General features: G+C 47.5%; 1 protein-coding gene across 2 annotated transcripts in view; it reads left to right on the forward strand.

Moving 5' to 3' along the window:
- Nucleotides 1–22,938, forward strand: part of LOC122919690 (disintegrin and metalloproteinase domain-containing protein 10-like) — a 293,071-nt gene that overhangs the window by 21,936 nt on the left and 248,197 nt on the right. For both annotated transcript variants that reach the window (XM_044268875.1, XM_044268879.1), the window contains exons 4-5: nucleotides 1,304–1,450; nucleotides 5,088–5,173. In XM_044268875.1, coding sequence (XP_044124810.1) covers nucleotides 1,304–1,450; nucleotides 5,088–5,173 — 233 coding nt within the window. The remainder of the gene's footprint in view (nucleotides 1–1,303; nucleotides 1,451–5,087; nucleotides 5,174–22,938) is intronic.

Raw genomic sequence — 22,938 nt, forward strand, 5'->3', positions numbered from 1 at the left:
CAAATGAACATACATACAAACACTTGTTTCCAAAAATCCCTCCATGCAAATGTGCTACCAGTCATCCGATGAATGAGCAAATGTGTTAATTATTTGTGCATTCAACCCAATGGGAAAGCACCTTTAGGCCTCTTTTACATGAGCGTGTTTTCCGCCAGTGTGCGATGCGTGAAGCAAACTCATAACATCCAGACTGAATTCTGACCCATTCATTTCTATAGGTCTGTGCACTGTGCTAATCCATGCATAATTTCTGCACGTTCTAGATTCTGCTTTTTTCACGCAGCTCTGGTTTCATAGAGGTGAATGGGGCTTTAGGGAAAAACGTAATGCATCCAGATGCAATGTGTTTTTTTCACTGATGGTTGCTAGGAGATGTAAATATGCCAGTGCAGAAAAACTGAAACCCTAAACGCAATCACAGACAAAACTGACTGAACTTGTGTTAAAAAGCGCCACTTTTTTCCTGAACAGACCTGGAGAGAATCCGTAACGCTCTGGGGAAAGAATCCTTAGTTAGATTCATTTGTGACATTTTCAATGAATAGATAGTTGGCAATTTGAATTCCCAGGAGCTCCATGTGTAATTCGCAGAATACAAGCAACTAACCTTACTGTACCTATATATTTGTCATTATTTAAAGAGTACTCGTCACCTCTTCTGACATGTCTGCTTTAGTAACTACTTGCATCCCTTATGTAATAACAATTCTGGAGAATCGTTTATTATTATTCTATTTTGTGCCTTTCTTCTCCGATTCCTGCTAGAAGTTTATGGATAAAAGTACAGATGGGTATTACCAGTTAGCGGTGTGTCCTTTGCATAGTTTGCAATGGCAGCACCGATTGGTCAATGCTAGACTAGGCAGGGCCCACACCCAACTGGTAACTCCCATTTGTACCTTTATCCATAAACTGCTAGCAAGAATAAAATAATGGCAAAACACAGTCAGAAGAAGAAATGTTCCAGAATTCATGTAGAATTATTTACTAAAACAGGCAGGTCTGGAGAGGTGACAAATTCTCGTTAAGGTAAGGAGGCAATTTACAGGGGTGCACCACCAATGAGGCCAAATGAAGTGATCGCCTCAGGCAGCACCAGGTATGGGCAAAAGGGGGGCAACGGAAGGCCATGGGGAATGATTGCTTTCATTGTGGCAAAGGAGTTAGGTTAAGAAATTGGCATTAAGGGGGTGGGGGGGTGCCGTTACAGTTTTTGCCTCTGGCAGCAGAAAGGTTAGGTGCACCCCTGACAATTTACTATCTCACTAACCTAACCCGCATCATCTCTTGTTTAATTCAGATGAAGAGGATTCATTATGTCATGGATCGGTGATCGATGGCTATTTTCATGGGTCTATCCAAACAAGAAATGGCACCTTTTACATAGAGTATGAGCAGCATAACAATGGCTCAGTGGATCCATACATGTATCATGAGAGAGATATTGGTAAGTAATGACGCCAGAGATTTACTTATCAAATCAACTAATGAAAATGTGTTAGAATTCTGACATAATTTTCCCAAAAATCTGTCATACATGATTTGCACCATACTTAAGTGTTTTTTACTTGTACGACAAGATGAGTGATGTAGTGAAAAGGTGCGCCAAGAACGCACCAACATTTTTCTGCATAATTCTGAAGAAAAGTAAGTAGTAAAAGTAAAGCGGTCACAAGGATATGTAGACTTAACTGAATTATACAGTCTGCAGGTGCACCCGATTTATCATCCATCATAATCCAGTTTGATAAATCGGACTCTGTTTTAGACTATATATCAGCGGTGTACCCTTTGTTGCTTAGTAGGCACATCTCCCTGAGTTTAGCAGTGGTTGGTCCTTTTATTATGGCTCAGTCCTGTATGTATGTATGGCAGAAAGGGATGTGGCCTTATAAATAGCTGATCATCTGTGGTCCTAAGGATAGGTGATTCATTTCAAAGAACTGGAAAACCCTTTTAAAAACCACTGAGAGGACTGGACTGTATAGTAACCATCCCCGACAAAAGTAACATTCACTAACACTTTTGCAAACACTAGTACACACAGGCATCTGTTTACATAAATGTGCATAAATACTAATGCACAGAGACAAATACCTGACTGATGAAAGGGAGGGAGACACAGGGAACAGTGGGGTAAGAGGCTTGGGAGAGGTGCATGCATGCCAGGCCCGATCTCTTCTGCACAGACGCAGGCGTTGTGGTGATATTATCTCGCTGCCTTAATCATGAGCGTCTACAGCTTTTGTGCACCCACTAGAGCTTGTTGATGCAATTTTACTGAAGGGAGGATCCAGGTCAGCAATCCACTTCTTCAAAGCTCTCTGAAATCCATGTTATTTTAACAGAACCAGGGAGAATTGACTGGATGCCACCCCTGACTTCAGTATTGTGGGTAGGATATCAGAAGACTTAAAGGGGTATTGCCATCTTAGACAATGGGGGCATATCGCTAGGATATGCCCCCATTGTCTGTTAGGTGCGGGTCCCACCGCTGGGACCCACACCTCTATCGAGAACGGAGTGGGGAGCGCTGTGGCTGGATGACCCCAGATTTCCCAGGGTCCATCCACCACCAAGCGCTAAAACCCGCCTCTCCCATAGAAGTGAAAGGGAGCATGCCACGCATGCGTAGCCCATGCTCCCATTCATTTCTATGAGGCAGACTGCAATAGCCAAGCCAGTGCTCGGCTATTTTCGGCGACCCCATAGAAATTAATAGGGGCGGCTGCACATGCACAGTGCGCTCTCCTTCCCTTTCGGGGCTCAGTTTTCGATATAGGTGCAAGTCCCAGCGGTAGTACCTGCACCTATAAGACAATCGGGGAATATCCTAGCTATATGCCCCCATTTACACTGGCCCTTTTACACTGCCCAATTGAGCAGGCGATTTTCAGGAAGAAAGTGTTCTTTCTCGTCAGGGGAAGAAACCGCTGCATCTACAATATGGGGAGGAACAATTGCTAATGCCATCTCTTTTCCTCATACTGACTCGTTGTTTTCTGGCAGCAGATGCTGTTTAAACTGTGACCACATGAATGATGAGATTACCCGATGAATTAGCGTTTCGCTCTTTTATACCGCCAGCTAATCAATTCCTATAAATGCTTGTTACCTAGGATTTCACCCACATGCCCTTGAAATTAGCCATTGTGGATGAAACCTTGAGTTAGGTGTGGTCAGTGTGACCATTTGTATTTGTTTGCTAACTTTTTTTTAAGTTTTGTGTTATTCCTGACCTTTTAGAAACTATAACCCCTTAAATCATTCAAAACTAATCTTACAAGCTTTACATGTTTCACAAGAATGAAAGCAAAATGGAGGTGAAATTTCAAAATTTCACTTTTTTTGGCACATTTTCCATTTTAATCTATTTTTTGCCTCCAATGCAGCAAGGGTTAACAGCAAATATATCAATAGATCAAAAAGAAAAAAAAATGAAAAATAGAAAAATATTATTACTACCCCACAGTAAGTGGACCTTGATTCTCTTACTTACATATGAAGCTACACACGTGTGAGTAATTGGCGTTTATAACATGAGGGGGAACGCATTGGGATCGTCTTTGGGTAATACTAAGGAGAGGTAGGAATAGGTTCGGGACCAGAGTATATCCACCATCAGGGTGTATCTTTGGGTTTAGGCAATAGTTAGAACCATCAGAGGGACAGGATCCCTTCTGCCTAAATCCCACCACGCTCTGATATTTTTTCTATTTTTGTTTTGGGGCTTTTTTCTCTTTTTTTCTTTTTGATCTATTGAATTTTTTTTTAGATTTGGGGTGAAGACGAGCTCATTGTTTGAGTTTCTTTAATTGTGATTATTAAAAGATACGTTTTAGGCTACTTTCACACCAGTGTTTTGGCTTTCTGTTTGTGAGATCCATTCAGGGTTCTCAAAAGAGGTCCAAACGGATACGTTTTGCCCTAATGCATTCTGAATGGAAAAGGATCCGCTCAGAATGCATCAGTTTGCCTCCGATCAGTCAACATTCCCTGCCTCTGCCAACCGCTATTTGCAGAGTGCCTCCTCTCTCTGCCCCCTATATGCAGCTTTGATCGTGGCATATGGGGGATTAATCTGCCAGCATCTCTGTTTTAACTAATGCTGGTGGATACAGCATTTAGTACTGGCTGGTACCTTGTTACCAAAATCCGCTCCGTGAAAGAGTGCCAAGACCCGATGCAGTCTGCAGAGGCACGGAGCAGTAACATGACTGATAATGCTCCGCGCCTCTGTGATCTCTTTACTACGAAATCACAGTGAGATAAAGTTGTCACTGTGATTTTGTAGTAAAGAGATCACAGAGAGGCACGGAGCATTATCAGTCATGTTAATGCTCCGTGCCTCTGCAGTCTGCATCGGGTCTTGGCACTCTTTCACGGAGCGGATGCCACGCACGGCATCCGCTTGTGTGAAACAGCCCTTAGCCAACATATTTTGACCAAAACACATCTGTGCCCACCTACCCAGCACCAAGGTAGTCTCAGTCAGGTAGGTCCAGGATGCAGGATGTATCTCTAGAACGTTTTGTATATTTTTTCCGTAATTTACCTTGTTACCAAAGCCCAGTTTGGATTGCCATTTTAAATAGTTTTTCAATATGCAGATATGCATAGAAAAATGCAAAATTAACCGAAGTCTCTCGTAACTTCGAGCAAGAAGAACTTTGGCTCCACGGAGCCAATATATTTTAATGCTGTATGGATACTGCATTAAAATCAAAGTATTTGAATTAATTTACTTCGGATCTATGATCCGAAGGTAGATTCCCTCAAGCCTAATTATCACACATATGAGAGCTTGTTTTGAAAAATTACCTTAACCTATGCTCAGGTTCAGGATGTGAATCAAATCTAATATCAACAGAACCAAGATCAAAAAGCACAGAAGCAAATGCAGGTACTCAAATGATAAGATCTTGCACCATATTTTTTCCTCTGTGGTCAAAGAATGATGAATGAAAAATATTAGAGGAATCAGTTTTTTTTATCAACTTGTGTATTTTCATACAACACAGTTTAGGAGATTTTTACAAATTATTTATATAAAATTTTCATAAAAATCTGTTTTCTGTTTTCAGACTACTCTCTTATGAAAGATGTTAAATCTTTTGATCTGGCCTTGAAGAAATATGAATTTTTTGAGAAATTTAACTGGAAGGCAAAGGTTAGTACTAAAAGTTTTCATACTTCTGCCAAGAGATTGTATCCAAATAAAGACAGACCAAACCTTTCTGATAATTGCTGGTGAAAGCTACATTTAGATGCAGCCGTCATCTATCATGTGCCCTTCTCTGCAGCAACGCCAGTATCCGGTTATTAGGGGACATGTTGGGTATCCAGGGGAGAGAGCACCAACCAATCAAAGGTAGTGTGCGCTCACTGGATGCACTAACCTCACGAGTCATGTGACACTGGCCACGTCACATGACCCAGGAGCACAGCCTATTTAAACAGGCAACCAGCTGGCTACAGGTTGCCTGTGATTGGTTTTATCTTCAGATTGCTGTTACTAGACTTTTGAGGAAGTGAGGAAGTGGAAGAAGAGGTGGTGGACGATGAGGTCGCTGACCTAACCTGGGAAGGTGGAAAGCCAAGCGAGTACAGCAGTAAAGAGGGGGAGGGATCTGCAGCACCGCAATAGCCTGGAAGAGGCAGTGGGGTGGCAAAAGGGAGAAGGCGGGGCACACCACACAGGCCCACAACTGTTCCACAGAGCACCCTCTTGCGGAAATCTCCCTTACTAAGGGGTAGGTGTTCCACAATATGGAGCTTTTTTGAGGAAAGTGCGGATGACAAATGAATAGTAGTTTTCAACCTGTGTCACACCAAAATGAGCGGGGCGTGAATACTAGCAACCTCGCCACCACCAGCATGATCCACCACATGGCATTCAAGCACCGTAATAAGTGGGATTATTGCCTGGGTCCACAATCTTTGTCTACGGGTCAACCCCTGCCTCCGCTTCCCTTATGGTGCATGCTGACCAATTGCCTGTCGAAAGCGCAGGCGAGGATGCCTCGAAAGCACCATCAGTGACCACATCCACTTCCCTGTCCCAGCGCAGCATCCAAATGTCATTACCCCAGGCATTTGAACGCAATTGCAAATACCCAGCCACCCACAGGCCATAGCACTAAATGCACACCTTTCAAAATTACTGGCCCTGGAAATGTTGCCATTTAAGCTTGTGGACACTGAGGCCTTCCGCAGCCTGATGTTGGCGGCCATCCCGCAGTACTCTGTCCCCAGCCGCCACTAATTTTCAAGGTGTGCCGTTCCAGCATTACACCACCATGTGTCCCGAAACGTTACACGTGCCCTGACCAACGCAGTTACTGGGAAGGTTCACTTAACCACGGACACATGGACAAATGCATTTGGCCAGGGATGCTACATTTCCCTGACGGCACACTGGGTGAACATTGTGGAGGCCGGGAGAGAGAGTCGTACCCTGGGATGGCACAGGTGCTACCGACGCCAAGGATTGCAGGCCCTAATTCCATCAGGGTTTCCGCCGACACCTATTTTAGTGGCTCCAACCTCCTCCACCTCCTCCAAATTATCTGCGTGCAGCACCAATCAGCCATCAGCCGGTAGCTGGAAGCAGTGTAGCACTGCAGTGGGGAAGCATCAACAGGCCGTGTTGAAGCTGATATGCTTAGGGGACAAAAAGCACACCGCCGCAGAGCTGTTGCAGGGGATCAGAGACCATACTAAGCTGTGGCTCTCGCCACTCAACCTACAACCAGGCATGGTTGTGTGTGATAATGGCCATAATTTGGTGGTGGCTTTGGAGTTTGGCAAGCTCACACACATCCCATGCCTAGCCCACGTCTTAAACTTAGTGGTTCAGCGGTTTCTCAAAACCTACCCCAATTTGCCTGGGCTACTGGTGAAGGTGCGCTGCGTGTGTGCACATTTCCGCAAGTCATCTACAGCTTCAGCCGGTCTGTCAACACTGCAGCATCGCTTTAACTTGCCAGCTCACCGGCTGTTGTGCGACGTTCCACATTTTGGCCAGGCTTTGTGAGCAGCAGAGGGCAGTAGTGGAATACCAGCTGCAACATGGTGGTCGCCTTTTCAGTCAGCTTCCGCTAATCAGAAGCGAGGAGTGGGCATAGATGTCTGACCTCTGTGAAGTTTTAAGAAACTTTGAGTAATCAACACAGATGCTGAGCGGCGATAACGCTATTATCAGCGTAACCATCCCATTTATGTATCTACTCAAACGCTCGCTGCTTACAATTAAGGACGACGCTTTACATGTGGAAATGGGGGAAGAAGACATTATACAGGGTGATAGCCAGACCACTACGTCCGTCTTCTCACCGTGAATTGGACAATGAAGAGAAGGAGGAAGAGCAGGAGATGGTTGCCTTCGCTACAGAGGGTAGTACCCATGGAAGCTTAATTCCATCTATTCAGCGTGGGTGGGCAGAAGAGGAGGAAGAGGATGAGGAGATTGAGAGTGATCCTCCTGATGAGGACAGCGAAGTATTGCCTGTTGGTACTCTGGCACATGGCTGACTTCATGTTAGGCTGCCTTTCCCGTGACCCACGCATTATACGCATTTTAGACAACACGGATTACTGTTTACCCTTCTCGACCCCCCCCCCCCCCCCCTACAAAGAGAACTTCTTATCTCTCATTCCTCAGGTGGAGAGGGCGAGCAAAACTGTGCAATACCAGAAGGTCCTTGTTGAAAAATTGCTCCAAAGTAGATAGAGCAGACATCCATATGGATTGTTGCAGTCACGGACGTGCAATCGCCTAGAAGTTATCTAGAGTCAACAAAGTGTCAGCAGGCCCTCATCTACAAGTCCAGTCTCAGTAGCCAAGAGTCTGGTCAACACAATCCTCACCATGATGGCACACTGGGTTAACGTTGTGGAGGCCGGGAGCAAGTTGGCTGCTGGCACCAGACTTGCCCTCCAATAGATCCTCGTTAACGGAAAGTGTAGCTATTCCAATAACAGGGCCTCTTGTCATTTATCGTCACTACCTCCCCAAGTCGGGAGTCGGTAATTGCCGCGTGCCTGCTGCCTTCCTTGGATGCTTGTGCTTTAATAACTTTACCCACCCTCTCTGGGTGGGTCGCAATTAGGGAAAAAAAAGGGGCAATGTAACAACAGTCAATCAGATTTCAGCCATTGTCCTCCCTTGGATGTGGTATCCCTTTCTCAGGCTCCCTCTCCGGCATCGAACCATAATTCCCCGTTACCCGTGATCACCATGGTAGGCACAGAAAAGAACATCGAAAGTTAATAGGGCAGACATCTAATTGGATCGACGTCGTCACAGGGACGTGCAATCGCCCAGAGGTTATCTAGAGTCACCAATGCGGCAGCAGGCCCTCGCCCTAATGTTTTAGATGGTCAGATCAGCAGGCCCTTGCTCCAAATGTTTTTGAGGGTCACCAGTAGGCCATCAATCATAATTTTTCAAGGGTGTGTATGATGCCCTCCTTTATGTGCAACAAAGGGTGTTTTGGAGTGCCGGTTCATTGTCATTTTTGGCAGCCCATTCACTTAGTGCATATTATTTATGGGTGTAGGAGTCCCACTACCTGAACTATTGTACCACAATGTGAATGAGGCCCTCCATTATGTGATATACAGGTTGTATCGGAGTACCTCTTCCTTGTAATTTTTGGTAGCACTTGCACTTTACATACAAGTAAATATACAGGAAAGAATGTTTAACAATTTTTCCTCAAAAATTTTTTTTTCCGGTTTTGTGCGTATTATTGTCAGTTTGCAAAAGTGGTGTACTGCTCGGACAACATGGTTCCCTGCAGCGAACTGGGAGTCCAAGATGAATCCAGAAATCCTCCTCATGCTGTTCTCAAACCATTTTGGTGATGTTTCCATCTATTTCTGACCTTTTCCTGTAACCCAGGCACCTTCCTCTCTTCTGAGCAGAGGATGCCTGGTTTAATGCTCGGGTTCTCCCATTGACTTTCATTATACTTGGGTGCTCGGTAGAGCACCCCGAGCATCCTGATGTGTTCGGCCAGAGCACCCGAGAACTTTGGTGCTCGATCAACACTACTAGTTATTTCAAGGTTTGCCACATAAAATCCCATTCCACTGAATCAAAAGCTTTCTCATTATCAAGAGAAACTGTAGCTCTGCTGCCTGCATTGTCATATCCAATCTGCAAATTAGGAAACAAATTTCTACGGTTTTATCTCCGGCCCAAAAATCTGAAGACTTGCCTGAATGCCTTTTTTTCCATAGGAATGTATTAGTGCCAGATCTGGCATTCAAAATGCAGACCCCAAAAAAAGGTGAAAAAAAATAAATACAGGATCCGTTTTGCCTGATGACACCAGAAAGACTGATCCGGCATTTCAATGCATTTTTCTAAATGATCAGGCATTTTTAAGACTGATCAGGATCCTGATCAGTCTTACAAACGCCATCAGTTGGCATACGTTTTGTCGGATCCGGCAGGCAGTTCCGGCGACGGAACTGGTTGCCGGATCACTCTGCCACAAGTGTGAAAGTAGCCTAACCGAAACCAAAGGAGTTTTAAAACCAGGAATGCTACCCATGAAGCTATTGCAGTACCACGGAGCTACCAGCTCGACTGGAGGGGCGGGGGAGCCCGTATCTAAAAGTGCCCATAGTAATGATTCTAAATCTGTACAAGACCTCCCACTCCCCATCCCCCAGAGCATTAGTACTCACTAGTCGTAGGAAGGGACGGCACCGCCAAAAGAGTGGGTACAGGAAATCCATCCTGGTGAGCCGCTGCAGTGACCAGGCTAAGAACCCTGGATTGATGGTCAGGCACCAGCCTCTTACAGTTTTCGATCGCAACTCGATGGGCTCCAAATGAGACCCAGAGAGCCCCAATGGTACTGAAGGGGTACTGATTGCAGAAGCAGGGACAGCAGGAACACCTCTTCGAGGCAAGCAAGCCTATAGGCGCGGTGCACTGCAATCAGGCATGACGAGAAAAAAGGGGGAAGGGGCGGTGCCATAACAGGCTCCAGAGACCCCAATCACCTCACAGTACTAGAGGGACACTGATCACAGAAGCGGGGGCGGCAGTAACGGGGGGGGGGGGGGGACACGAATAGCTCTTCCAGGGCCTCAGAGTAACAAACGAACTCGTCTGACAAGCGGCGCCCATTAAGAGCGCCCTGTAAGCACTGCAGGGGAAGGAAGGGCTGGGCCAGGCACAGCGCTCCAGCTTGCACCATGTGCACTGAAGGGTCCCTGCCTGAAGCAGTGGGGGCTGTGGTGACCCCCTAATGCTGCCCTACATTAGCAGGGGGGCACAATAGATTATAATGGAGGGGGTGTGGATTTCTTCAGGGAGTGAGGAGCTGTCTCGCAACCCCCCCCCCCCCCCTTATGTCTAACAATCCTGCCTGGCATGCGCTGCCCAACACCCACATACCAGAAGCGCTGCAGGGGAGGGGCGGAGCCATGGCACAGTGCCGTGAAACTTTGAGGCTGAGCAGGAAAAATGTCGCCCACTCTGCTCTAGACATCCTGGGGGAAGCGGGCAGCTGGGGGATTATGACCAAGTTGGGCAGCGGGGCGGGTAAGCTGAACAGACCGCCGGCCCCCCGCTGAAGCTGCACGCATGCTGTGGCAGCTCCACACTCGGCACAAATGCAGGCACAGGGGAGGAGGATGTTGGGGGAGAGCTGAGGCTGCTCCAAACTGAGCGCAGCTAACCCTCACCCTCATAAAACTCGCCAGTAGGCTTCCTTAAGGGCAGCACCTCCCGCGGCATCTTGGTGTGAATAGAGCAAAGGGGTACATACCATACCAATCTGCTTCCACTTGCAAAAGGAAGTGACCAGAACAGAGGTATATGCAACACGCCAGACCTGCAGGGTATAGACGAAGTGAGGTCACAGTTATGGGCAATCGAGGGTACTCACTATATTTGAAGAACCCTGGGCAGGCGCGTGGCAGTGAAGGAGAGGTAGACACAGTTCCTCTGGGGCACGCTCTGTAGATAGGGACCAGGCCTGATGGTGTGTGAGGTGCCCTGGATGTTACAGGTATTTTGTGTGCCTGGGGCAAGGTCCCTGTGGTATTCGTGACGCCAGTGCCCTTGGCCGGTGGCACGCCGGTTGGTGGTTGGAAAGATGAAGGTACACAAGTATGCAGTGAACCAAACGTAAACTTTACTGGACAATCCAACTTTGTACAGCAGGGAGTAGTATAGTCTCTGTATTACAGTTCCACAAAAGGGGCTTATTCACAAATATGGCAGGCAATAGTCATGCAAGATACGCTGAGGGTAAATTCCACAAGCACTCAGCAGCAGGTTGTACTTTTCCTAGAATCACTGTACACTGTCCTTTACAGAACTCCTGCTCTGGCTTTATATCTCCCAAGGCCCGGATGCCTAAAAGGGTGGCTTATATCCTTGGTTACTTCCTTCCTCAGGTATTATACTGCTTGCTATGATTCCTAAGTTCCTCTGCCTATCAGGGTCACTTTGCTTACCCTGGGTCGCCTCCTCCTATCAGGTGGGTAACTGTTGGTTTTCTCCCAGGAGGTTGGATCCTGCAACTGGGGTATCTTCAGAGCTAACTTAGGCTCTCTTGTTCTCAGGCAGGCTGGAGCTTCTCAACAGCCTTCTGGACATCACTAGCAGCCAGGGCTATCCAGCTGCATGTCAGGAGCAGGTTTCTTAACCTCTGTCTTCTCAGACTCCTGACTCTGCACTCCCTCCCCCTGTCTGGGCCTGGACATTTATACTAGGGGCTCCCTATCTCCCTCTAGTGTCTGGGATGTCTAATTACACCCAACTAGGCCTGCCGCTGCATTAGACAGGGGTACATTGCATATAACAACACATTAAAACATACATTAAATGCAGAATTAAATATGACATTTCTGTTCCTTGTGAGTAGGAGTAACGCGCACACCAATTGACCCATGTGTAGTGCCCACCCATACCTAGTGGGACACTACATATACAGTATGTGACCTTCAGGATTTCCTGCACCACCCCCATCCTGTCTAAGGAGGATCCCCAGTGAATTAACCCTTAATGGCCCTAATCTGCAACCTACTTAACCATTACCGTGACAGGGCCAGACTCCCTAAATGCCCCTAAGGGTAAAAGGGGGAGGGGGAGGACCATCAGTCCCTGAGCACCCTCCCTATACAGTTGGGCGCTTGCCATACACACTATACAACAAAAAACTAAACAACTGTTAATGGAGAGTGTCTTTGAGAGTTTTGAATTCCAAGGTTGCAGATTATTTGTATGTGGCTGAACACCCATACTTCATGCACCCAAGGTAGATAAAGCCACTACTGACTGGTACAGTATGTGAAAGGATTGGGGGATGGATGGACAGACGGTTATAACCTTCATAGGCTGCCAGGCTTCCTAAAGGATAGCAGAGATGCTCTATGCAATTGGACTAATAGGCAGTGGAGTGAGGACATGGTATGGCATACAGTGGTCTAAATAAGCCCTATAGCTGGCGGTGGATCGCCCTAGTTATGCTGGCCTCTACATAACTTTGGCACATCCAGAGCCGCTTCTACACTGTAAGGCCTCTTGCCCATGAATGTAAGGGCTCCATGCCTGTCACGACCCTGGGTCTTGGTCGTGACTCCTTGGGAGCCGCATGCAGTTACCCGCGGTTTTGGTGTTGTGACAACCGCAGCTGGGGGCACTTAGTGGTTTGCCTCAGGTGCGGTTGCCGCGGATAACACGCATGCGTGCGGTTGCCCTTGGCAACGTGTTTTGGTGTGCACGTCCTTCGTCTGTGTTTGTGTGCACTTCCTGGTCTGTTTGTTGTGCACGAGGTTGTGTTGGTTGTATGCACTTGGACACCTCCCTTCACCTGCGGTTGTCCACGGCAACGTCTGGTGTTGTGCATGTGGTGGCAGGGTCTCTGCCTGCTGGTTGTTCTGCAAGACACGGTTGCCACGCATGCCGTTGCCAGCGGTGACAGGTGAGTGAGTGTGTGTGCTATTCCCCTTTAAGTTGGTGTTTTCCCTTCTGTGGTGTAGGAAGGGTTAATTCCCTTCCCAGTGTGTCTGTGAGTCACTGGGTGTGTCTGAACAGTGGGTGGGGCCACTTGGCCTATAAAGCCTCAGTTCCTGGCTTGGTTCAGTAGGTTGCTCTCAGCCATGCTGGCTGGAGCAGCCTCCTGTTTCCACCATCTACCAGTGGGGACCATCCTTCTGGTCATAAAACCTCTGACGGGAATTTCTATGTTTCACGGTGTTATTTAGGTGTGTGTGGGTTTTTTTATGTTAGTGCAGCTTGTGGTCCTGGGTTCCTGTGGGATGTCTGGTGTGTGCTGTGTTCGTTGGTGTCTAAACTGCAGCACCTGCACATGGGATCCAGGGTTTGTTGTCTGTGGCAGGTGAGTGATGTGTTGGTCCCATTTGCCTGTCACTGCTATAAGTCTGTTATTGTATTCCCCTGTGTTGCTTGGCCGTTGAGACTCCTGCTCCCCCGTGCCTAGGAGGAGCAGGTCGTCTCACTCTGTCCCCTAGTACAGGGCCGACTTGAGGGCTCGTAGGGACTTTAAGGTTCCGGCGTATGAGTCCTCCTACCACCAAGGTCGGCTCATACAGATAGGAGACAGGGTCAGCGTTAGGGACGCAATAGGAGGTGACCTGCTCCCTAACTCTGTGGTCCCGGCCAAGGGGTAACCCTACCATCTCCTGGCACCGCACGGCTGGGGGTTTCCCCCACCGCCAGCCGTGACAATGCCCATGCTGCGTACCGCAAATTGCAGTCTGAAATTCACAGGCACTGACAATGGGGCAGGTGCATACGGATCGCAGACTCATTCATTTGAATGGGGTATGTGATCCGTCCGTTCCGCAAAAAGAGAACGCTTCTGCACCACATCTCCGGATTTGCGGACCCATTCAAGTGAATGGGTCCGCATCCGTGATGTGGAATGCACATGGCTGGTGACCCGTGTATTGCGAAACCACTGTATGTGGCCCGCAGCATGGCCACTGAGCCCTTACGTTAGTGTGCAAGAGGCCTGAATGTAAGCCAGCTTCCTAGCTGGCTCACTTTAGGCAATTTTCTATGCATTTGGTGTGGCAGGCAGATGTGTTTGTAGAATATTCAAATAACAATAAATTTAATTTGCATTTCACCCACTATTACCATCCTACTGGTATCACGTTTTTAAATATTAAATTAATGGGTAGGGTGGGTGAGAAAATTATGACCACCATCTTTCACAAGCCGACAACAGGTAACCCAGTCCTCCATGCTTCAGTTTCCACCCACAACATACAATTAAAGCAATACCTGTGGGTGAGTTAATTTGAGCTAAGAGAAACTGCAGCTAATCATGGTCCGCAATGCATTGGCACTGACCGTGGCCCAACCGCATTGGGATCGCGGACCCATTAACTTAAATGGGTCCGCGATCCGTCCGTTCTACAAAAAGATGTTCTATCTTTTTGCGGTCTGGAGGCATGGAACGGAACCCCAGGAAAAACATTCCGTAGTGCTTCTGTAGTGTTCCGTTCCGTGCTTCCGTTCCGCATCTCTGGATTTACGGACCCATCCGTGATGCGGAATGCACATGGAATGGTGCCTGTGTATTGCAGGTCCGCAAATGCTGGCTGCAATACGGCAACGGGCAGCACACATTCGCGTGAATGAGCCCTAATGATGTAGAGGCCAGTAATACCATTAGGAGATTACAAAAGCTGGATATCAGAATTGGCAACTGTCACGATCCGAGTCACAAACTGAGTTTTTACAAGAAAAAATAAAGAAGATTGGTGAAATGAGGCCCGTGGTAGTTTTAGTAACCAATTTCAACAAATAAAAAATATCATACACAAATAACTTCCCATATTGATGGACAATGATATTATGTATCATATTTTGAAGAAGGGCTGTTGGGTACAGACGCCCACCTTCAATTGGTAATACCCTCTCATTCTCACCCCTCCTAGTAAAAGTCCCAATAGATCTGTCATGTGGTTGAAACAGAAGGGTTTTTATAAATTGCGGTTCACACCTAGGTAGGGTCTGCTAGTTCACACACATTGGTAATTTTTTTCATGATTCGGAAGGAAAATTTACCTTCCCTATAAAATCATACATCAATTGTAATTCAGAATATCTATGTAATATATATGATCTGTGTGTAAAAAGTCACAAATGCTACATATGGTCCCCGCCAGAAAATGTAAAATCTGCATCCTGGAACATTTAAATGATCTTTCCAACCAAAATAATTAAAACATGAAATATATCTAATGCATCACGCTATTTTGTTCAAGTACATGACACATCAACTAAAGCATTTAGAGTCGTGGGCAAAGAGAGGGTCTTCAACTCCCCCAGAGGTGGTGACAGACAGCAGTTGCTTCATAATCGTGAGTAGGGTTGAGCGAACTCGAACTGTAAAGTTCGGGTTCGTACCGAACTTTAGGATTTTTGGACACTGGACCCGAACCCGAACTTTTCAGTAAAAGTTTGGGTTCTGGTTCAGTGTTTGGGGAGTTAATGGCTGCCGAGTCATCTTAGAAGCCATCACAGCCATGCCTACTAATGGCATGGCTGTGATTGTGTATTCTTAAAACACCCATTTTGGGCAAGATAATAAATACATTTGTGGCTTTTGTTGCATTTGTGACAGTGAAAATACCTATGTTTCAGGATGAGTACATGAAGGACCAGCGCAGCACGCCTCGGATAATGACGAAACACAGGTGCCAACTGCTGTGGCTTTCTGCAGTGTGCAGACCGACAAGGAGGGCAGGGGTGAAGACTGGGTGGAAGATTATGTGGAGGACGATGAGGTCCTCGACCCCACATGGAATCATGGTCATGCGAGTGACCTGTGTAGTTCGGAGGAAGAGGCGGTGGTCACACAGCACCACCAGCACAGCAGAAGAGGGAGCATGGTGCAAAAGCGGAGCAGCCATCCCCTAGACAGTACGCTTGCTACTGCCCACCGCAGCAAGGGACCGAGAACACCAAAGCCAGCTCCAAGGAGTTCCCTGGCGTGGCAGTTCTTCAGACAATGTGCTGACAACAAGACACGAGTGGTTTGCATGCTGCGCAATCAGAGCCTGAAGTGAGGCATAAACGTTCTGAACCTGAGCACAACTTGCATGACCAGGCATCTAAGTGCAAAGCACGAGCTGCAGTGGAGTAGACACCTCAAAAACCTCCTGCTTCCTCTTCTACTGCAGTCTCGGCCTCTTTATCCAGCTCTGGAGTGACAGAGCCACCTGCCACCCTGCAAACAGAGGATCTGCCAGCAACACCGCCATCTAGGTCACCAAGCATCTCCACAATGTCCCACGGAAGCGTTTAGCTCTCCATCTCCCAAACACTAAAGCGGAAGAGGAAGTACCCCCCTACCCACCTGCGATCTGGTGGAGACAGATAGTTTTAAAGGCCTTATGGCGGTGGCTGTCCCACAGTACGTCGTGCCCAGCCGCCACTACTTTTCCAGGCAAGCCATCCCTTCCCTGCCCAACTAAGTGGGGGACAAAATCAGTTGTGCACTGCACAACGCCATCTGTGGCAAGGTGCACCTCACTACAAATACGTGGACCAGTAAGCACGGTCAGGGACGTTCTATTTCCCTAACCGCACACTGGGTAAATGCAGTGGTGGCTGGGCCAGTTTGGCGCATGTCCTTTCACCACCGAGGATTGCAGGGCGCTTTAGTATGCCTCCTGTTGCTTCCTCCTCCTACTCCGCTTTCTCAACCTCTACCGGCTCCTCATCCGGTCAGCTTAACACCTTCACCACCAACTTCAGCACAGCCAGGGGTAAACGACAGCAGGCAGTTTTGAAACGTATCTGTTTGGGGGACAAACCCCACACCGCGCAGGAGCTATGGACGGGCCTTGAACAACAGACCGATGAGTGGTTGGTGCCAGTGAGCCTCAAGCCCGGCCTGGTGGTGTGCGATAATGGGCAAAATCTTGTAGCAGCTCTGGGACTAGCCGATTTGATGCACATCCCTTGCCAGGCGCATGTGCTGAATTTGGTGGTGCAGAGATTCCTTAAAAATTACCCCGATAGGTCAGAGCTGCTGCATAAAGTGCGGGCCGTCTGTGCGTGCTTTCGGCGTTCTCACCCTGCTACTGCTTGCCTGTCAGAGCTGCAGCATAACTTCGGCCTTCCCGCTCACCGCCTCATATGCAATGTGCCCACAAGGTGGAACTCCAACTTGCACATGCTGGCCAGTGTCACGCTGGACAGGATACAAGATACACAGAATATAACCAAACAAGTGTCTAGGCAAGAAGCTGGGGATAAAGGTCACCTCCTGACAAATCCCTACCAGCTCTCCCTAGACTTCTATGCCCACGTTCAGACCCTGAAGGTGGGAATTAGCGTGTCCCCGTGCCTAGGCTGAAGATTCCCTAAAATCCCTAAGATGGTGAAAGGGGGAAAGAGGCAGCCTGCTCCCTCAGGACCTGGAGGGGGAAGGCGTCTCTCTAACAGCCTAGACAGACAATCACAAGAAAAACAAAACCAACTTATCTTGTACTGTGCAGGAACAGCAAATCCATCCTTCCTTCCTTCCTCTGAGCAAGACAGAAGCTATAACCCGCACAGGACACTGGGAGTGGGCGTAATTTAAACTCAAACCAACGACCGCACCCAGTGCACCTGAAGGGAGGCGGATACAGCTCAACTCCAAAACAAAAACAAAAGACTACACACGTGCTGCTAACCTGGCAGACCTCCGCACATATCCTGAGCAGGGCATGACAGCCAGACTGTACGCGCAGCAGCAGGCAATAGTGGAGTTTCAGCTGCAGCACGCACGTGTGAGTCGCTCTGCAGAACAGCACCACTTCACCACCAATGACTGGGCCTCCATGCGAGACCTGTGTTCCTTGCTGCGCTGTTTCGAGTACTCCACCAACATGGCCAGTGCCGATAACGCCGTTCTCAGCGTTACCATCCCACTTCTATGCCTCCTTGAAAAAACGCTGCTGGTTATGATGGAAGAGGATGTGGCATAGGAGGAGGAGCAGGAAGAGGGATCATTTCGTAGGGTTTCCGGCCAGTCATTCACAAGTGGCTCAGAGGGTGGGTTCCTGCACCCACAAAACCCAGGTACACTATTGTCCGGCCAGGGCACAGTTCTGGAGGATGATGATGTGGAGGATGAGGAGGAGGAGATGGAAGAGGAGGAACCTTGTTCACAGCAGGGTGGCACCCAGACCAGCTCATGGCCATCACTGGTGCTTGGCTGGGGGGATACAGAGGACACAGACGATACACCTCGCACAGAGGACAGCTTTTTGTTGCCTCTGGGCAGCCTGGAACACATGAGCGATTACATGCCGCAATGACCACTGAGTTGCCCACATTCTAACTTGTGCTGATTACTGGGTGGCCACGCTGCTGGATCCCCGTTACAAGGACAACGTACCATCCTTAATTCCGTTGCTGGAGCGTAATTGTAAGATGCGCGAGTACAAGCGTACACTGGTAGATGCACTGCTGGTGGCATTCCCACCTGACAGTGGGGGCACAGTGGACGCACAAGGCAAAAGCAGATGAGGGGGAAGAGGTCGCCAACGCAACTGGGGCACCGCCAGCACCTCAGAAGGCAGGGTTAGCATGGTTGAAATGTGGAAAAGCTTCGTCAGCACGCCACAACAACCAGCACCACCAGCTGATATGGAACGTCTTAGCAGGAGGCAGCATTTCGCCAACATGGCGGAGCAGTATGTGTGCACAAGCCTAAAATTCGTCTTTAATTGGCCCTTTTATTCAATCCTTCTGCTTTAATAACTTTTCCCATATTTCCGCTCGATCAAAATTAAATTTCATCCATTTATCTCCCTTGGATGTGGTCTCTCTTTCTCACGCTCCCTCTCCGGCGTGGAACCCTGATTCGCCGATAACCGTGATCAACATGGTAGGCTCAGAAAAGAACATCGAAAGTTGATAGAGAAGATATCCAAATGGACGTTCGGTCGTAACAATACATTGTGTGTGCAGTTAAACACTGTCTGCCCCAATAGTAACCCCTCAAGGACCCGCGCCGCACATGTACAGCACTGGTAGACATGACTTAAAGGGGTTATCTCACCTTCATAATCCCCTTTCAGTCTATCCTTCCCCTCCAATAAGCATTTCTTCAATATATTTATATTATCTAAACAGGATGTAAATCCTGTTATTGACATATTTATACCCTGATTTTACATGCTGGTCTCTAGGGGTTACGGCCACCTCTACTATGTTAGTAGTGGTGGCCGCACAAGCGCTGTTACCACCGAGTCTTCTGCTCCTCTCCGGCTGCCGAAGTGGCCGGGTTTCACGGGAGCGAGCCCGCACAGACAATGGCGCATGCGCATTTACTCTTGGCCCCGGCCACCTCTCAGGGATGATTATTACAGTTACAGGGCATTCGCTACGCATGGGAGAGCATAATAATGACTTGATCAGTGGGGTGGGGGGAGGCTAATACTCTTAGGAATAATGGAGGGGGGTGGGAGAGCATAATAATGACATGATCAGTGGGGGAGGGGGAGAGCATAATACAGACATGAATAATGGAGGGGGATGGGAGAGCATAATAACGACATGATCAGTGGGGGAGGGGGGAAGCATAATACAGACATGACTAATGGAGGAGGGGGCCAATACATCTAAGTATAAAGGACATAAAACTACATAGGGGGAACTTTTACACAGCACACAGAACAGATGATGACAAGCAGCTTACCATTGGATGTCACGATCTGCTCTGCTGTTCTGCTGCTCTTCCAGAAGCTGAAACATAATCTCCTAGTAAACTGTGTTGATGACAAGAGGAGGAACTTTTACACATCACACAGAACAGATCGAGAAAAGCAACTTACCATTGGATGTCACGATCTGCTCTACAGCTGTGCAGTTCTCCCTGAGGCTGAATCTCCTCTGACAGGCTCGAGAGCGAGCGCACATACAGACAAGAGGAGGGGTTACTTGCTCCCTTCCAGGCTTGCCTTGCTTTGCATCGGAGACTTCAGCTCCGCCCCAACAAGCAGGGAAGATTGGCCCTGAGAGCAGCGAGGCAGCCAGCAACTAGGGAGGTGAGACAACCCCAAACAAAATTGCAACTTTATCCTATAGTTTCCAAAATGGGGTCACTTTTTTGAAGTTTCTACTCTAGGGGTGCATCAGGGGGTCTTCAAATGTAACATGGCAACTTAAAATTATCCTAGTGAAATCTGCCCCCCAAAAACAAAATGGTGTTCTTTTCCTTCTGTGCCCTGCTGTGTGCGTGTACAGCAGTTTACGACCACATATGGGGTGTTTCTGTAAACTACAGAATTAGGCTACTTTCACACTAGCGTTCAGAGCGGATCCGTCTGAGACGGATCCGCTCATATAATGCAGACGGTGGCTCCATTCAGAACGGATCCGTCTGCATTATATTGTAAAAAAAATTCTAAGTGTGAAAGTAGCCTGAACGGATCCGTCCAAACTTTTACATTGAAAGTTAATGGGGGACGGATCCGTTTGAAGATTGAGCCATAGTGTGTCATCTTCAAACGGATCCGTCCCCATTGACTTACATTGTAAGTCTGGACGGATCCGCACGCCTCCGCACGGCCAGGTGGACACCTGAACGCTGCAAGCAGCGTTCAGGTGTCCGCATGCTAAGCGGTGCGGAGGCTAAACGCTGCCAGACTGATGCATTCTGAGCGGATCCGCGTCCACTCAGAATGCATTATAGCTGGACGGATGCGTTGGGGGCCGCTTGTGAGCCCCTTCAAACGGAACTCACAAGCGGACACCTGAACGCTAGTGTGAAAGTAGCCTTAGAGTAATAAATATTGAGTTTTGCTTGGCTTTAATCCTTGCGTTTTTTTACTGGAAAAAAATGATTAAAATGGAAAATCTGCCAAAAAAGTGAAATTCTGAAATTTCATCTACATTTTCCTTTATTTCTTGTGGAGCAACTAAAGGGTTAACAAAGTTTGTAAAATCAGTTGTGAATACCTTGAGGGGTGTAGTTTCTAAAATGGGCCAATTGGGCGGTTTCTATTATGTAAGCCCCACAAAGTGACTTCAGACCTGAACTGGTCCTTTAAAAATTGGGTTTTGGAAATTTTCTTCAAAATGTTAAGATTTGCTTCTAAACTTCTAAGGCTACTTTCACACTAGCGTTCGTCGGTCCGCTCGTGAGCTCCGTTTGAAGGGGCTCACGAGCGGACCCGAACGCAGCCGTCCAGCCCTGATGCAGTCTGAATGGAGCGGATCCGCTCAGACTGCATCAGTCTGGCGGCGTTCAGCCTCCGCTCCGCTCGCCTCCGCCTGGCCGTGCGGAGGCGAGCGGATCCGTTCAGACTTACAATGTAAGTCAATGGGGACGGATCCGTTTGAAGATGCCACAATATGGCTCAATCTTCAGGCGGATCCGTCCCCCATTGACTTTACATTGAAAGTCTGGACGGATCCGTACGAGGCTATTTTCACACTTAGCTGTTATATGCTAAAATAATGCAGACGGATCCGTTCTGAACGGAGCCTCCGTCTGCATTATTATGATCGGATCTGTTCAGAACGGATCCGATCGAACGCTAGTGTGAAAGTAGCCTAAGCCTTCTAATGTTCCAAAAAAAAAAAAAAAAAATTTCATTTACAAAGTGATCCAAACATGAAATGTAAAATAACTATTTTAGGAGGTATCACTATCTGTTTTAAAAGTAGAGAAATATAAAATTTGGAAAATTTAGACTTTTTTAAACCTTTTTGGTAAATTTGGTATTTCTTTTATGAAACAAAAATGAAATCTTTTGACTGTCATGAATTACAATTTGTGACAAGAAAACAGTCTCAAAATAGCTTGGATAAGTAAAAGTGTTTTAAAGTTATTACCACATAAAGTGACACATCAGATTTGCAAAAAAACGGCCTGGTCCTTAAGGTGAAAAATGGCAGGGTCCTGAAGGAGTTAAAAAGCATAGCATATGTGATGGCGTGGTGTGTTTTTAAACGCCATCAAACATGCATTTTCCCATAGCTGTGTATGTCTGTTATTTCCTATTGATGTCATTGAGTTAAAGGGAACCTGTCACCTCCAAAACACATTTTAAACCAACATCATTACCTTACACTAGCCCCCAATGTGTTCCTAATCATGTTTTACATTCCTCCACTGGTTGTTGTATACTTTATAAAAACGCTGTTTCAATCTGTGTTTTTTCGCTATCTTCAGAGTTAGCTTGAAGTCAAGGGGGCAGCGGCCTCTTTGCTTCAAGTCAAGCTAAGCCCGCCCCTTACCCGTCCTCACTTCTCTGTGATTGACATCCTGCTGTGAGGCTGGGATTGTGCAAGTCTTGCACATGCGCGGTGTGCTCCTTGTCACTGTGCGATCCCGGCTCTCGCACTCAACCACCTGCTTTCCTCTCTCTGCGCATGTACCAGATCTTTCCATCGTGCATGCATGCTCAGAGAGAAGAAAGTGGCCAGCGTAGTGCGGGAGCCGGAGACGGGACCGCACAGTGACAAGGAGCACACCAAGCATGCGCGAGACTTGCACGATCCCAGCCTCACAGCAGGATGTCAATCACGGTGAAAGGAGGATGGGTAAAGGGCGGGCTTAGCTTGACTTGAAGCAAGGAGGCCGCTGCCCCCTTGACTTTAAGCTGATTCTGAGGATAGGAAAAAGTATACAACAACCAGTGGAGGAATGAAAAACATGATTAGAAACACACTGGGGGTTCTGTAAGGTAATGATGTTGGTTTAAAATGTGTTTTAGAGGGGACAGGTTCCCTTTAAAGAACTTAGGAAGAGATAAGGGAAAGAGCAAAAATTCATAAAAAATTAACAAAATGAGAGAACATTTTTTAAATAAATAATTAGTCCTTGGAGATGAGAGGGTGTTATACAGTGCACCAATTTTTTAGGATAATTGGAGCATCTCTGTTTCGTGTAGAATCAATTTGTATGAATCAAATGTTTTTTA

This window comes from Bufo gargarizans, chromosome 1 (genome assembly GCF_014858855.1).
Source record: "Bufo gargarizans isolate SCDJY-AF-19 chromosome 1, ASM1485885v1, whole genome shotgun sequence".
In the NCBI taxonomy this organism is placed as follows: domain Eukaryota; kingdom Metazoa; phylum Chordata; class Amphibia; order Anura; family Bufonidae; genus Bufo; species Bufo gargarizans.